At 40.9% G+C, this 16,439-nt stretch overlaps 1 protein-coding gene across 1 annotated transcript in view; it reads right to left on the bottom strand.

Annotated features, from left to right (window-relative positions):
• Positions 1–16,439, bottom strand: part of vat1 (vesicle amine transport 1) — a 36,049-nt gene that overhangs the window by 14,618 nt on the left and 4,992 nt on the right. The window contains exons 2-3 of the mRNA XM_066698581.1: positions 13,957–14,164; positions 789–959 (exon numbers count right to left, since the gene is read on the bottom strand). Coding sequence (XP_066554678.1) covers positions 789–959; positions 13,957–14,164 — 379 coding nt within the window. The remainder of the gene's footprint in view (positions 1–788; positions 960–13,956; positions 14,165–16,439) is intronic.

A 16,439-nucleotide genomic window follows, 5' to 3' on the forward strand; every position in this document is an offset into this window, starting at 1 on the left:
AAGGAAAGGCTTTACACAGAGGGAGGCAGATAACTGGAACAAAGGGTGAGATAGTGTACTCTCATGTCACATTAACCTGGGGATGTTCTAATAGGCAAAATCACATTAGTTTTAGAAGCTTCACTGAAAAGGGGATGGAAATCTAGGAAGAGAAGGGTTTTCACCGCCTCTTAAATACAGCTCTGTAATTTTAAACTGAAAATCTATTTGGAGACCAAAAAAGTGGGTCAAATGCTAAAGAAGCAAAAATGCTTTGAAAGTTGCTCTTGATCTGAAACAATTCTATAATTTAACACTGATCAATTTCTTTTCACATTTGAAGAGGAAGTATATACAATTCAAGGCTACTGATTCATAATCAAACTAAAGTTGACTGAACCTTGGCTTGGTACACAAGTGATTTCTATCGAGTGGCACTCAAACCTTTACAGAACCCATCTTCAGTTTGATCAGTCAACTGGATTATGAAAGACATGCAACAGTTTCTCAGCTGAAATCGGTGTTCAACAAACTAGAACTGATAGAAGGGTTTTGTTGAACTGAACGATATTTACTACACTAAATTAATTGTAGAATAAAATTGTTTCAAATAAAGGGCAAGAAACTTTCAAATGCCACTTATTCATAACGCAACCCTAACATTAAAAAAAAAGGAAGTGGAACGGGTGGGAGCGGTCAATTCAGGTTTCCTCTCTGGTGTAAAAGGAAGTGGGTGATGCATGATGAGTGAACCCCAGCCCCAGGACTTCTATGAAGCACCCAAATGAAAAGCTTTGCTGCTGCCCTACCTTTGGGGCTGATTTTACGGATCTCGTCCACATAGTCCCGGGTGCGATAGTCGATGGGATGGGTGACCCCCACCTCGCTGATGGTCTCGTGTTTGCTAGCAGAAGAGGTGCCGAAGATGGTCACGTCCTTCACAGTTTTGCAGAGCTGGGTTGCAGCAATGCCCACACCACCTGAAACATACAAGAAAATATGAACACTGGAGGGAAGTGGGAGGAACCCTCCCCCGATCATTTGGGCCTTACCTCATGAGGAAGCACATTACATAGATGGCACTTAACGCACTAGATATTTAAACATTTGTTCCAAATGAGAGCAAAGTCATAACCCAAGAACATTTTCTTTAGGTGCCCGGTTGCAGGTGCCCTTAGCTCTAGTGATGCCCAAGCGGTTTGTTGAATACAAGCCAGGCACCTCCACAGACTAGTCTTGGCTGGGACAAATGCCTTTTAAACAAGAAGGTGAAGGTGAAGCAGGGCGAGACCCGTCAGGATTTTATAATTTCAGAGAGCAGTATGCAGCAAGTCTCTGATTCAGTTTTCTGTCTCCCTACCTCAGGATCTGTGCAACTCGTATTTTTCAAAATTCCAACTGGACAACCACATTTCTCCTTTTATAGCCATTTTATTTGAAACCGAACACAGCCTTCTATGCTTGATTTATCTGTATTTACACAGGAAGGGAGAGTGAACAGTTGGGCGTATTGTATCCATGTCGTTACCCACTGGCAAGACACAGGCAGGAAGGCTGACGTACAGTAGGATCCTGGTCTGATCTGAGGGAAACTGAGGGACACACACATGCAGGTAAGCGTCCTCATAGAATCACTAGCCCTTCACCTCAGCTGCCATCAGGAACTGAAACCATAGTGTGCAATGGCCCCTTCACAGAGTGATCCGTTTCAAGCGTGCGTTAACATGTCAATTAAGTGGCCTGAACCCAGACTACAAGAGACTTTCCTACACCGTGAGCTTCTCATGATTGTATGATGTCCCATGAGTTTTCATCTGCTAGGTGGTAATACCAGACAGATCTGTAAAGAAATATAAAATATGATGTATAACCATTTAAAATCTGCTTATTCCCTGTTCAAGTGCAAGCCCTTTTTTCATGATCTACCTGCAATGCAAAATTGTAATTTCTTAAAACTGTTCAAGCCAATCTGACATGCAAATTTGATCTCCATTGGTGTCAAGAGAAATACCAGAAGTGAGTTGAAAAAAGTTTCGTAACTTCAACAAAACACATTTTACACCTCCAAGACTCATTTCAGCTTTGTGGAAGGCCAGCACAAAAAAGGTCTCATAGTAGTGACCTGTAATATACCTTCAGTGTTGATAAAACAGTTTAAGCTTAGACATAGATGTATATTAAAAAAAAAAAAAAAAAAAAAAAGGAATGGATACTATTGGTTTGGGAAGAAACCAGAAGATTCAACCTAAGCAGAGCAAATAATTTCCGGTCTTCAACTACATCTCATTATCTGCCCTTTGTTAGTTTTCCATCATAAAAATTTGGTCAGAAAAGAAACAAATTTTAGGTGTTCAGTGCCCTAAAACCTTCAAGCTAAATATCTGTGACCATTCTAACCAGCTCCTGACACCAAACTAAACTAAACAAAATTCACAGCTGTTTACCCAGAGATTCTCAGTAGAAGCAACTCGGCTGAAAACCCCACAAAAATGCATACAAATCAACATTTTGTCAAATATAAATGACTTAAACATTTGACCAACAACTAGTTAGGAAAAGAGAAGTATGGGAACAAGTGGTTTCTGATTTTACCTCTCAAACATACACCTTTATAATCCCATCCTCTACTGACATTCAGATCCTATTCAGTAGTTTCAATATCTACTGAATCCTTACAGGTCCTCACATTCCCCATCATGTATACAAACGTTCAGTAGGAGAATTTCAATTAAAAGCCTCTCGATGCACACATTCCTGGAAAGTATTTGGGTACCAGCGGCCTACTGGGGCAAACTACTGGTCTTTTGCTTTGTAAAAACTGCCTTGGATACACTTCAGAAGTTTGTGGTTTCCATAGAAACCAAGGCCAAAGAAGTAGTAAAAGGGAACATTACTGAAAGCACATATTTATAAAGAAGAAAAAATTAAGTATGCTAATGCTGGTTACAGAGGTTGCATTTGGGGGACATCTTGACAAAGAGAAGCTGCCATCCTGCAGAGTGCATCTCTATCTGTGCGTGTGTGCACCTCCGCCTCCGAGTGCGTCTGTTGGGAAAGAGTGGGCAACCTCCCTTTGAGAAAGAATGATGGGATTCTGAACCCTCCAACGTCATACATGACTGCTTCAACAACCTGCCGGTAATTCGTCACATTGATTACTGATGAGGGCGAAAGTGGAGAGATGCCCTATTGTCACAGCTGTTGAGCGTCAAATTTGGCATCGGTGTCAATATAAAATTGCAATGCCGGTGGTCTCACTGTTAAGCTGTACAGAAGATTGGTCTAGATAGCTATATTGGGAGCCTCTTGGTTTTGCGGTTAACTCATGTGTAGTATGGGGGCGAGAATACAAAAATCTAAAAAGACAGGAGGGCAGGGGAATGGAGAGAGTAAAAAAAAAAAAAAAAAATACCATTCAAATTTGGAAGAGAAAATACAGTTTACAGGAAGCTGGCAGGGAATGGCTACCACATAATTGCACCACACACACTGGCCGAGGATTAACTGCATCTCTTCCGGAAGTTACTTTAAATTGCTTGTCACTCCGAGCGCTTTTTATACACAGAGCTGATGCACAAATGCATGTACATTAACAGTAAGTGGATAGTTTAAAAGAAAGTGCATTGTATGGGATAGATGGAGGGGGAGGGCTTATCCCAGTGTAACAGTATAATAAAAGCATTAACATTCAGTCGATATAAACGGTTCCTTCTGGCCACTGTTCCAAGGCTTTGTCCCAGTTTTCATAGGCCTCTGGTGACATCCTGAACCAACTGTGAAAACAGAAGCTGGCAGTGGCTCGCTGCATTTCATTTTCTAAATGTGGTTTTGAGAATCAGGAGTCAGGTGAGTTGGCTCTCTTCTTTTGCGAGGAATAAACTGCAACACGTCCTTCAACAGTTGTGAAATTAAAAGATCGCCAAAAGTAGAAACAGAAGCCCTGTGAATGTCTTGTTGCCATGGCAACAGGCCACAAATGAGCTCTTCCTCACAACTGTGGAGCTTACTGTGAACGGAAGAGGAGGGGAGGTTCACTTCAAACCCCACCTCCTCTGAAACGGGGCTATCACCACACAGCATTTAATATACACTCACCTAAAGGATTATTAGGAACACCATACTAATACTGTGTTTGACCCCCTTTCGCCTTCAGAACTGCCTTAATTCTACGTGGCATTGATTCAACCAGGTGCTGAAAGCATTCTTTAGAAATGTTGGCCCATATTGATAGGATAGCATCTTGCAGTTGATGGAGATTTGTGGGATGCACATCCAGGGCACGAAGCTCCCGTTCCACCACATCCCAAAGATGCTCTATTGGGTTGAGATCTGGTGACTGTGGGGGCCAGTTTAGTACAGTGAACTCATTGTCATGTTCAAGAAACCAATTTGAAATGATTCGACCTTTGTGACATGGTGCATTATCCTGCTGGAAGTAGCCATCAGAGGATGGGTACATGGTGGTCATAAAGGGATGGACATGGTCAGAAACAATGCTCAGGTAGGCCGTGGCATTTAAACGATGCCCAATTGGCACTAAGGGGCCTAAAGTGTGCCAAGAAAACATCCCCCACACCATTACACCTCCACCAGCAGCCTGCACAGTGGTAACAAGGCATGATGGATCCATGTTCTCATTCTGTTTACGCCAAATTCTGACTCTACCATCTGAATTTCTGTTGAGACATCGAGACTCATCAGACCAGGCAACATTTTTCCAGTCTTCAACTGTCCAATTTTGGTGAGCTTGTGCAAATTGTAGCCTCTTTTTCCTACTTGTAGTGGAGATGAGTGGTACCCGGTGGGGTCTTCTGCTGTTGTAGCCCATCCGCCTCAAGGTTGTACGTGTTGTGGCTTCACAAATGCTTTGCTGCATACCTCGGTTGTAACGAGTGGTTATTTCAGTCAAAGTTGCTCTTCTATCAGCTTGAATCAGTCGGCCCATTCTCCTCTGACCTCTAGCATCAACAAGGCATTTTCGCCCACAGGACTGCCGCATACTGGATGTTTTTCCCTTTTCACACCATTCTTTGTAAACCCTAGAAATGGTTGTGCGTGAAAATCCCAGTAACTGAGCAGATTGTGAAATACTCAGACCGGCCCGTCTGGCACCAACAACCATGCCACGCTCAAAATTGCTTAAATCACCTTTCTTTCCCATTCAGACATTCAGTTTGGAGTTCAGGAGATTGTCTTGACCAGGACCACACCCCTAAATGCATTGAAGCAACTGCCATGTGATTGGTTGGTTAGATAATTGCATTAATGAGAAATTGAACAGGTGTTCCTAATAATCCTTTAGGTGAGTGTATATTATATATATTATATACACACTTTTTTTTTTTTTTTTTTTACAAGTTATGTAGTTTGGGATTGTCTACAGTATGAAAAGGATACGGAAAATTGAATACTGCATGCATTACAATTGAAATGCAAGTCCACTATTAAAAATAATAAATGCTGCGCTTTTGTTTTTTGGCAATTTTTATACACTCTGCAAATAAATGAAGGATTTTTTTTTCTGGAACAGAAGTACACAGCTGTGATGCGAAAGCATAGTCACTAGGATATTTTAAGGAACAGTTGGATGAGATCCTGGGAATCACTTAGCTACAAGCATCCCGATGAGGAAGGACTCCTCCCTTTTATAAGTCTTGCATTTGCATTCTTGGGAAAGTGGCTTTACCATTAAAAACCGCTCAACAGAAATGCACAGATGCCATTACTGGGTAGGTAGTGAAGATCATGCATGTTGATGTGCAATAAGGGCCTTGTTGCTCAAGAGAATTCATGAGGACTCTTCACACCGATCCCATGCTACAGTGAAACACACATCACAAGACTCTTGTACAAGGCTACCAAAAGGACCCTGTGCTGCACAACTTGAAGTTTGGAAAATGTACTGCTGCTTAACTCGGTATCAATCTGCCATGCTAAACTCAGCTAAACAAAATATGCTTTCAGATCCAATTAACCCATGATTAGATCCGCTATGTTAACCAGAGTGAAATGCCACACTGAAGAGACTCCATTAACTGCAGGAATGTATTCCTTCCACAAACATTTCCACCCAGCTAACCCTATTCTAGGGAGATTTAATTTGCTTCAGTTTGATCTCATCTAATTTGTTAAGGAGGGAAAATTAGCAGATGTCAGCTTTAATTTTCAACAGAGCTTTGCAAATAGAATACAAAAGTATCTCTTCTTCATTCTACTTCTGAAATAATTTGGCACTTCTAAATTGCATGTCGATTTCATAGTTTCCATAAACACACTGATGCACTCACTGTGCTGCAAGAGCAGGTGAAACAACTCTGGCATCGGACTACTTTCTAATATGTTTATAATTTAATAGCCCTGCCAAAAAAAATAAAAAACGAAAAGTAGGCAAATCTATCCAAAGATAACATTCCCTAACAGACCAGAAAAGAGTTTCAGCTTCTGCGAGTGTCTATGACTACACCTGAATCTGGGATAGGATGAAAGAACAAACGAATGAAAGGTCAGACAGCTAAGGGAGCAAACCTAAAAACAACTTGGACGCTGAAGGAGCCACTAGCGGATTAGCAAGTTTATCCTGCACTTCTGACAGATGAAGACCATTTCCATTGCCACTGCAGTTCCCCCCCACCCAAGAGTAACAATTTTTATATCCAAATGAAAAAAAAAATACAAATATATTCTATAGTTAATTATCTGCACTGCATGCAATAGAACAGTTGTGACAAACCTATCTCAACGAGTGCAGTTTTGGATGGCAGGCCAGAGCTGAAAGGAAGTTGAGCATTATGCCCCTCTCTCCCTTAATAGTGACATTAGACTGCAGCTCCTCAGGGAGATCTCTGCATTAATCAATCTTACAAAATCTTTAACTGTGAATCTCTAAAGGGAAAAAAAGAGACAGGACAAGTCAGCAACTACCATGCAAGTATTGAGATTAAACTTTTTGTATCGAGTAGCTACACAACCTGAGGCGGAATATAGATTCCCATTCTGACAGTACCAAAATTCTGGAATGATGCTCGATTGTCCTTTTGGTGCTTCTCCTAAGAACGTATAGGCTGCAATTTTTCTCTGCTGCAGAGACATGAGGGAGTTTCAGGTGCTGTTCCCCGAGTAGAAACCCTGCTGGATGAATCAGAACAAACACCAGCTGCTGTTCCCTGTGCGGCAGAGCGAAAAAGCTCCTCCCTCATTTCATGACTCAATGTGGAGACGGTTGCAACTTGTAATTGCTCACCCTGTTGCCGTTATTATTTATTTAGGATTTCATAACACTTCAGAAGCTGCAAACAAAGCCGTTCTGCTTTTTTTAGGTTTTCTTCACAGGAGAGATTATTCATCTGTAGAGAGAGATACTGGTGAAAGCCAGGAAAGTCTCCAACTTGTCACCAAGCATCACTAAATGTCCTAGGCTAAAACTAGTCAAGACCACTGCTCAAAGCGAAGGTTGATAACTATATATTCCACAGACCACTGGTTCAAAACAGATTGGTCAAATTTGACTAAATTTTACCAATTGGCCAAGCTTGCACATGGCTAGATGGAACTAAATTTTCCTCAATAAACCCCAGTAGCTTGGCAGACATTTACAGTGTGATCAGTGGGAACAGTATAAATCTTCCTTTTGACAAGATATATGAGGACTGCATTGAGTTGCAGTGTGGAGTAAATGTCCCGAGAGCACACATTTTACAGGTGCACAAGCATGTGGTCTTCACCTCTCGGGCTGGTGGGCTCAACGAGATGATCATATTATGTGGATGTGAATATTGAACAATCAATCTCTGAGCCTCCTGGCTCTGACTGCTTTGAATATGAATCCGGGAGACATGTGGTATCGTTTTTAGGAAGACGGAACACAAAATGTTACTCTTGTGCTGGGGGCTGATGAGCGAATGAATATTGAAATGCAGAAAGCCAATCTGGCAGCGTGAGTCACAGGGAAAGTAGGCCTGGAAAATGTGACTGTTCGGTTATTAGAGACACTTGTTGAAGCCCAGATAGGATAGAGTGGATTATGAGCAGGAGATCAGTGGGATGCTGAATTAATGATTAAGAGGTATTGGCAGCAGCTGTAAGATGGGAAGTCACATTGGAGCTTAAACCAGGTGCTCAGAGGTCTCGCTAAAAGCAGCTGTAAGCACTGCAGACTGTGCAATTCTACATTAAGTGAAGGATCCTGGGTCGATCAGAAGTCAAACGGCTATCCAAGGGAACATCTAAATACATGTCAGTTTCTAAGAGTTTCCTCATTTTCCCAGTTGTGTTTGCATTTTCTTGGCCACAGTCTTGAATGTGTATTTCTTAGCAGACTTACAAAATATAAGAATACAATGTGAATGAGTTTAAAAAAAAAGTAACACTAACATAGAACATCTCGCACCACTTCTGTGCCCATCCTCTTATAGCCATTGAGAACTTCCAGAAAAACCAAGAAGGAAGCAGGTATACAGACATTTCTCACTGGCAATACGTTTGATTTGTCCTTTGGATTTCGAGCAGATGCAATTGGATACTTTTCAATCCCTCAAAATGGGACCTACAACTACATTCTTTTAAATTAAGAAAATAAATACTTTAAAAAAAGACAAAAGGCAGCCAAAAGGTCAGTCCTGGACTTCCCATGTAAAACAGCAACTCTCGTTTTGGAGTTGAATGAACCCACAGAAAAACAACATTCAGATGAAATCGTATAGGGAAAGACAATGGCATAGTTCAAGCAATGCGGTCTAGTTTCTCTAATTTCTTCTGGTATATTGGCTGTAATCCTTGAAGGGCTTGTTAAACAGAATAGCTTTGTTCAGCACAATGCTCTGTCCAGGCCTGCGATTTCGAAGTAGACCCCCTATGCATGGAGCTTGGCATGCCTTCAAAATTAGCCTTCTTCAGCCTTCCAAATGCGCACGCCTGTGTTTGAGTCTGTAAACTTGAACTCAAAAGGAGTTTGTCGATAGGAATCTTTGAGCCAAATAAAACGCTCTAAAACCAACAATTTTACATAGTCTCTTATGTGCAGTATAGAGCCAGCGGCAGATAACATACCAAGGGCAGGTCACAAAACAGACAGCGCTATCGAATGCTCTGTAGAATTTACCCACACTGGTGTTGCATTTAATTACACCCTAAACCGTCTACTCCTACTGGAAATATTAATAACTCAATTTGATCTAGTAGTGTTCTTGGAACAAAAATAAAACCAATTACAGTAAGTCTGTTGCATACAATTTAAAGACTGGTCAAAAGGACATACGTTTTACCCTTAAAATTCCAGTGTTAAGTGTAGATCACAAACATTTAACTGGCTTTACAAAATTCCTTCCATATTTAACAGGTCTCCATCTGTGAAATGGAAGATCAGAAAAGGTGAATTTATTGAAGTATGGTTTGGAGATATTCCAATTGACTTTTGAGTGGCAACGCATAGGTGTTGTGCATCTACCATGGAAAACTGCCTTTAGGGAACAGAGGGCAGTCCAGAGTGTGGAGACTTACAAGACTGCTTTTATTGTGAGGGGTAATGTATTCTGAAGCCAGCCAATGCCTTTCATTTACACCTAACTGAGAATGGACTGAAAGCCGAGGCAAAACGATAGTGAAATGGCATGTGGCTTTATGCAAGATGCCATGGGGAGTTACCTGCAGGTGACAAAAATACTCCTGGGTGAATAAATGATTTACAGTACAATAAATACAGTATTCTACTTTCAGAACGCCCATTTAAAATCTAAATTATACAATGTAGACCTCAGGTTTATACTTTGATTTAAATGCCTCACATCTGTCTTTGCTACAGTTAGTACCTGATCCCACTGACTTCAACGCATCTCAGGTGTGCAAAAAATTAAGCTTGCTGCTAACAGTCTCACTGTGGCCGGATGGCATTTACAAACGGCAAATCTCACTTCAGCGAGCCGAGAAAATGCCAAGTCTGGATTAACGAGAGCTTGAACTTGGCAGTGGTTCAGGGACAGGTTGGAGGAAGAGCGGTGCGTGTGTGTGTGTGTGGAGGGGTGGGGGTTCCAACAGTCACCTTTTTCCTTCAGGAAAACAGTATATAGAAATACCACAAAATAAAAATGACCATGGCAGCAGCACAGATTGGAACTTGTAATTAAGGATGCAGATGTTGCCCTTTTCACTCGTCATCTTGTGAAAAGGAAAGCATGTAGAAACAATACAGTATTGTTAAGTAGGAGATTTAGTGTAATAGTGGGAGTGTTTGTGGTCCATTCATTACTGTATCAGTAAAGCCATAGCTTATAACCCCTTGGCTCTCTTTGTCCACCACTCAACAGAGGGTGCTGCTCATATACGTTTGTAAAGGGAGTGTGAATATTTGTGCTCTGGGAGTAAGTGGTGCACCTGGCTTGGAACAGCATGTTGTGCGTTGTGTGCTGTGGGTTTTGAGACTTGGCCACCCCAAGCTATCTATCAAGGAGGGGGACTCACAGGAACCGGCAAATGAGGTCACATTTGCTCAGAATAAGCCTCCTCGGCGTGCACTGCCAGAGCATGTGCTTCCAAGCTCTGACTGAAACCAGTTTTCTCCAAAGATTTACAATCCATCCGTTTAGAAAACATCTGGGATCTGTGGGTCATGAGGGGACCGCTACAATCGAGGGGCATCAGCAACAGACAATTTCCCACAAAATCGGATGATTGAAATTGGATTAAGTCAAACAAGAGGTTTATATCTGGATAAAAAAAAAAAAAATCTTCAAAACCATTTGGCATGTTTGCTTGAATGTGGTATACCATTAGCACAAGAGAGCAAAAATGATAAGCCACCATATATAAAAATTGTTAGTGAATGCAGATAGTGTTTGCAAGCATGATAGAGCATGATACAAAACAAACCCAGCACATGCTTCACAGTTCAGGGCAGGAGTGACTAACTCTGTATGGAAACCATATTTTAAACATGCCCATGGCTTGACAAATCAGGGAGCTAAAGGGGAAAAAAAGGATCCCTTGCACACCGACCATGCAGCCCTGACAAAAATCACTGGCCTAAAAGATGAACTTCTGCTTTTGAATGGTGTGGTGAAAAAAAAAAAAAAAAAAAAAAGGCAGACAAAAATGACACCTTTATAAATAGACAAATATGAGGGTGCATCTGCTGAAAGACCTACCAGAAAAATCTACCAATTTTGCATCTCTTCTAAATGCGATATATTCATCATCAACTACTGGTGTCCGAGCGGTTAAATATTTGTGCATTAAATACAAATACACATTTAGAAATTGGTGCAGTCCTGAACTGCTTTTGTAAAGGAAATCCTTTACAGAAGGTACATTGATCAGATGAGAATCCATTTCAGTTTGAAGCACAAGGAGAATGCATGTTATATATATATATATATATATATATATATATATATATATATATATATATATATATATATATATATATATATATATATATATATATATATATATATATATATATATATATATATATATATATATATATATATATATATATATAAAACCACACAAAAAAAAAAACACTAAAGTGTTGTTCACAGTCTATTTTTCAAAAAGGTGTAAATCTGTAAACAGCACAGCCACCCTTAGTGTCACAGGTTACGGTTACTTCTGGAAGAAGCCTCGTTATCACTTCATACATAAAATCTGCAGTTTGCAAAGTCAACCACATATTGCAAACATGCTGAATTAAGCATGACTGTCCTTCCTAACCAAAAGAAAAATGTATTTTAACCTGTGCCCTCCCAGGTTTGTCCAGAAATAAAATGCTATACTCCGCAGAATCAATGTTCTGTGAGTGGTCAATTCACCCTAGCTTGCATCATAAATATGCATCTAGAGAGACCAAACGCAGTCAAATCAATACTAAATTTGCTGTAAAGTATGTTTAGACAGACAGATACGCCATAGTACAGTGGTGTCAGACTCTAGTCCTGGAGTCTATGACATAATAAATGGCTAGCAGTACTGGGGAGGCACTTGTTGCAAATATGGTCACTGCTCTAGATCTCACATGAATTTAGAAATTCCCAAACCACACACCCTTAAGTAGGTCAACGTTTTTGAATGGAATAACAACATTCCAACCCTTAGACCTAAATAAAGCCAACTGAAGCAATAGCAGAGAAATAGAAAGCTAAGTTTAAAATCCTGTCTACCTGCTCTTTATTATATATTTTTTAGATTTATTAAACTGCAGGAATTGAGTGTGCCCATCCCAACTTAACTCCGTGCTGATTTTTAGAAAGACATGCAGAACCTCTTTGCTGGATACATACACTACAGGTATGGAGAGCTGGGGGTGTGTACATGTGAACAGTGTTATTAAAAGGAGTGCAGAACTGCAAGAAAACCTTGAACAGTCATGCGATATTTAAAAGTCATTTGACCATATATAGATTTATTTTTAAACAAGGCTCTTTATTTTACATTACCCTGTTTTTTCCCCCCCAAGCTCTGTTATCTCTAAAAATCAGAGACCTGAGCTTCACTCTCACCCTCAGTCACTATAATCTTCACGTGAACAGTACTTGATTATCTTCACGTGTTCCCCAGATGGATTCTTTTCACCAGATGGAGCCTATAACCTGGAGATTGCTTGATCGAATTGGGGCTGTGCAACTAGCTCACTGGGACTGCAGTTCACCAAGGGGTGGTGCGCAATTGGCTGAGCACGAATGGGGAATGGGTGGGTGCAATTCAAGAACAGCCCCTGTGGCTGGGCAGGGCAGCAGTCAGCCCACAGTGTCAGAGAGCTGCATCACTTCCATCTGACACTTTGGTTTGCTCAGTGTACTTACAGTTTAACAAAATTGGAAACCCTGACAGAGTACATTTTAGTAGATGCATTCTTTCTTCAACTTGCACCCTAGCTGGACTGATTTACACTGCAAGCAAAATCACTATCCCCAGTTAAAGGTTACTGCACATCCCAAACTTACATTTACTTTCCGGCAATGGATTTTAAGACCAGCACTCCAGCAGCATATTGTTATTGCTATCTTCTCCACATTAGAAGTATCAAAAGCATATGTGCCCCCATTTTAACACACAATATTGGTTTTGCTTGCCTCAAATTATCTAGCAAAAGTAAAAAAATAAGTACATATATTTCACTTAGCCTTGATCAAATGTTTACATAAGTGGCACACAGGCAAAATACTGCTCATACGCCAGTCTCCCACTCAGCCACAGCAGCTTGGAGAGGCATGGCACCCATCTACCCACACAGGGGGCAGCTCACAATGAGGCCGCTGTGATTGCTCTCTGCACAAACATGTCAAGCCCCTTAAAACAAACAAGAAACAAGACTTTGTAGAATGCTGGAATTCTAGAATGTCATTCAAGAGTTCTCTTTCACAATCACCTACTGCTCTGATAGAGACTACAGCAGTCAAATCCTTGCTTCATTCCAAGCAGCCACAGGAATTGTAAAGCGCCTCCTTTGGCCTGCATTAATCTTAAAAAATCCCAGCGCATGTGACTGCACCACAGATTGTTTTTTGGCCAAATTATTTTGGCTTTACTCACATCCAGCATGACTGACAAGCAGACAAGCTGTAGTGGTTTTGGGTCAGAGGCATGTGAACTGCCGAATGCTAAAACATGGATGTATGTTCTGAGCTAGAGTGCTCAGAGGTTAGAAGTAGAAAACACGCACAGGAGGAAATTATGGAAAAACATTTCCTAAGAACTATTGATCAGAGCAATGCTATATAGGTGTAAATCAATAGTTGGTTCCTGGAGGGGCCAGTGTCTTCTGGTTTTCACACCAAACTGGAGACCCCTGGTTTAGAGACATCTCCATACACAGTTACGCACCACTGCTGAAACCAAGTTTGAGGCCTTTGCTTTAGGTATTAGCTACACTTCTGATGGCCGATTTCAGGTTCTTGGGCGGTCAGGTCACTTAACTTTGTGCCCCCCTTGCCCACTTTTAATTTTGTTGAGCCTCTAACTATAGCATTTGGGATGTCTCGGGCTTACCAGCTGCCATGTGGATGAGGACACTCTGGTTGGGCCTCAGGTTGCCAAAGTCAAACAGCATCATATAGGCGGTGACGTAGTTCACTGGGATGGCAGCTGCCTCCTCGAAGGTCATCCCCTCGGGCATTATGAAGGTGTGGCTGGCAGGCACAGCAACCACTTCCTGCCACATGCCTGACCTGTTCAGGACCATGACCTTGTCGCCGACCTGCAGAGAAGGGGCAGAGGAAGCAGCACACTCGATCATTCACTTCTAAACTCAGAGCAGGTGTAGTGCATTACAGCACTCGTATCAGCATGGCTATTTCACATAGGAGTGTCTTAAAAAGCTACAAGATGGAGGAAAAATAGTCTCTTCATAGTGACAGCTATGATATACATCTAACCTCAACACCTCATCACGGTACAACAGCCATGTAATGCAGAGGAACCACACAGGAGGAAGACACCATGTCAGATGCATAGACTAGATCAAACATGTTGTGATTGCCAAGAGTGATATTGTGGAATTGCTCTACAGAGGAGTCCAATTGCCCATTGCATTAATGACCTTAAGAATGAGAAGACTGTATCACTCTAGCAATGCTGGATTTACCCTGGTATCTTTGTATGCTGGCAAAAAAAAAAAAGAATGCTAATGGTTACCAGATTAGGATGACAAGTCAACATAAGTCCTTGCACAAACAGACAAAAAAAAACATGCATCTTGTATAGACTCTGATTAGGTCTAATGTGCATTAAATTGATTCAAAAGTCAAAATGGATTAAATCAATACCAAGGATTGGAAACCAAGACACGCAGAACTGAGGGGACTCATTTCAGAGCAGTCCATCGAGTGACCACAGTAACTCAGCTCCACAGGGGAAACCAACAGAAAACAGCCTTCAGTTTCCAAAACACACCTGGGTCTGAAAAATATTTTTCTAACCTACTAAACCCTTCACAAAATCAGCCCTGAAGAAGCAATCTGAGCAGCTGACCCCACAGACGGCTCAGAGAAGAATGATCTGAAAAATAGAACTGGATGGAATCTGCCTTAAAATCCATAGCCAATTGATTATCAAGAGATAGGAAAGAGGAGTTAAAAGGAAAGGAGGGTGATCACAATTAAAATGATTAAAACTCTATAGAATCTGATGCAAGAGGTGATGTAGGCCTATATTACAAATCTAGAATGAATTGCCGAGATTCTTCATGGATCCACAGAGACTAATATTCTGAACTGCCAGCTCTGTTTTGTTCTCATTTTTAAAATTTAACTGCTAGCCTGCATTTGCCTGGCAGTCATGATTTTACAGTAGCACAATGAAAACTAAATCTGGCCCTAAGAGGAGCCATACAGAGAATCAGAAGGCTGCAACAAATTAATTTAGTTGGTGGATTTAATTCCCACACTCGGCACTCACCAACCTCTGGAACCAAAAACTTAATTTACCTCAGGTACTGGAAGAGATTATTAATATAAATAAAAACATTTTGTGTACTATTCTACAAAGTTGATCAAGCAGCACATCATTTCATATCGAGTATAACAAAAGGAATACAATTCATTTTAAGACAGTGAAACTAAAATAAAGCTCACTTCATTTGTTATTAAATAGCCAAACTTGGCAATTTAAGAGAGGGGTGGAGATTGTTATTACACCAGGTTTAAAACTATCCAGGATTCCGTTATAGTACTAGAACGAGGGCTTACATTAATACCGAAACTGCTATTCATTTCCAGTGCTATAAAAGGATGTTTGTATAGAATGTTTACATTTCATAGTTTTATTAATTTTGTTATAAATCTAATGTCTCTGCAATGCCAAGACTTCTAAACAACTTCTGATGGACAGGAACTTGAGACCATGTAGCAACAAATGGAAAATGAATAGTGGAGCCAACAACAGACCACAGCTTTACCTTTGCCAAAGTTTGGATTTATGAAGAAAAGTGGCCAATAAAGGCCGACCTCAAAAGCAGTGATGTGCATCTAATACTGGAACTTTCAACGTCTCTTTAAAGGGGTCATCAGAATACAGTAATTGATTTAAAAGTACAGTAAGAGGGGTTTACAGCAGTTAACTCAACATCCATCTGAGGTGAAGTCTCTAGCTGCAGGCTCATCCCAAAGGAAAACCAACTTATAAACTTCCCGGCCACTGTAGGAAGAGGGAGGAGCAGCAGAAAGGAGTCAGGAAAAAGCTTTGGCCCAGTTTTGGAAAGCTCTTCCTGTTTTCTAGTTATTCCACTGCCGCAACACTGAAGCTTTCCAGCTTCCTTCTTATGAGGATAACACAATAGGCAGCCTACCCCGATGGCTCATGCTGCATGGAGAGCTGCCAAAAGTCAAAACCTTCTAAACATCAAAACATGCATTCCTGAGAGAAAGCCCCATCACCGTTATTAATGTCAAGGAGAGATTAAAGTCTCTTTCAATCCACTCAAATTAGGCTGCTCTCTGGATCATTACACATCATGACAAGGGGCTTTTCATTTC

This window comes from Amia ocellicauda, chromosome 3 (assembly GCF_036373705.1).
Source record: "Amia ocellicauda isolate fAmiCal2 chromosome 3, fAmiCal2.hap1, whole genome shotgun sequence".
Classification (NCBI taxonomy): domain Eukaryota; kingdom Metazoa; phylum Chordata; class Actinopteri; order Amiiformes; family Amiidae; genus Amia; species Amia ocellicauda.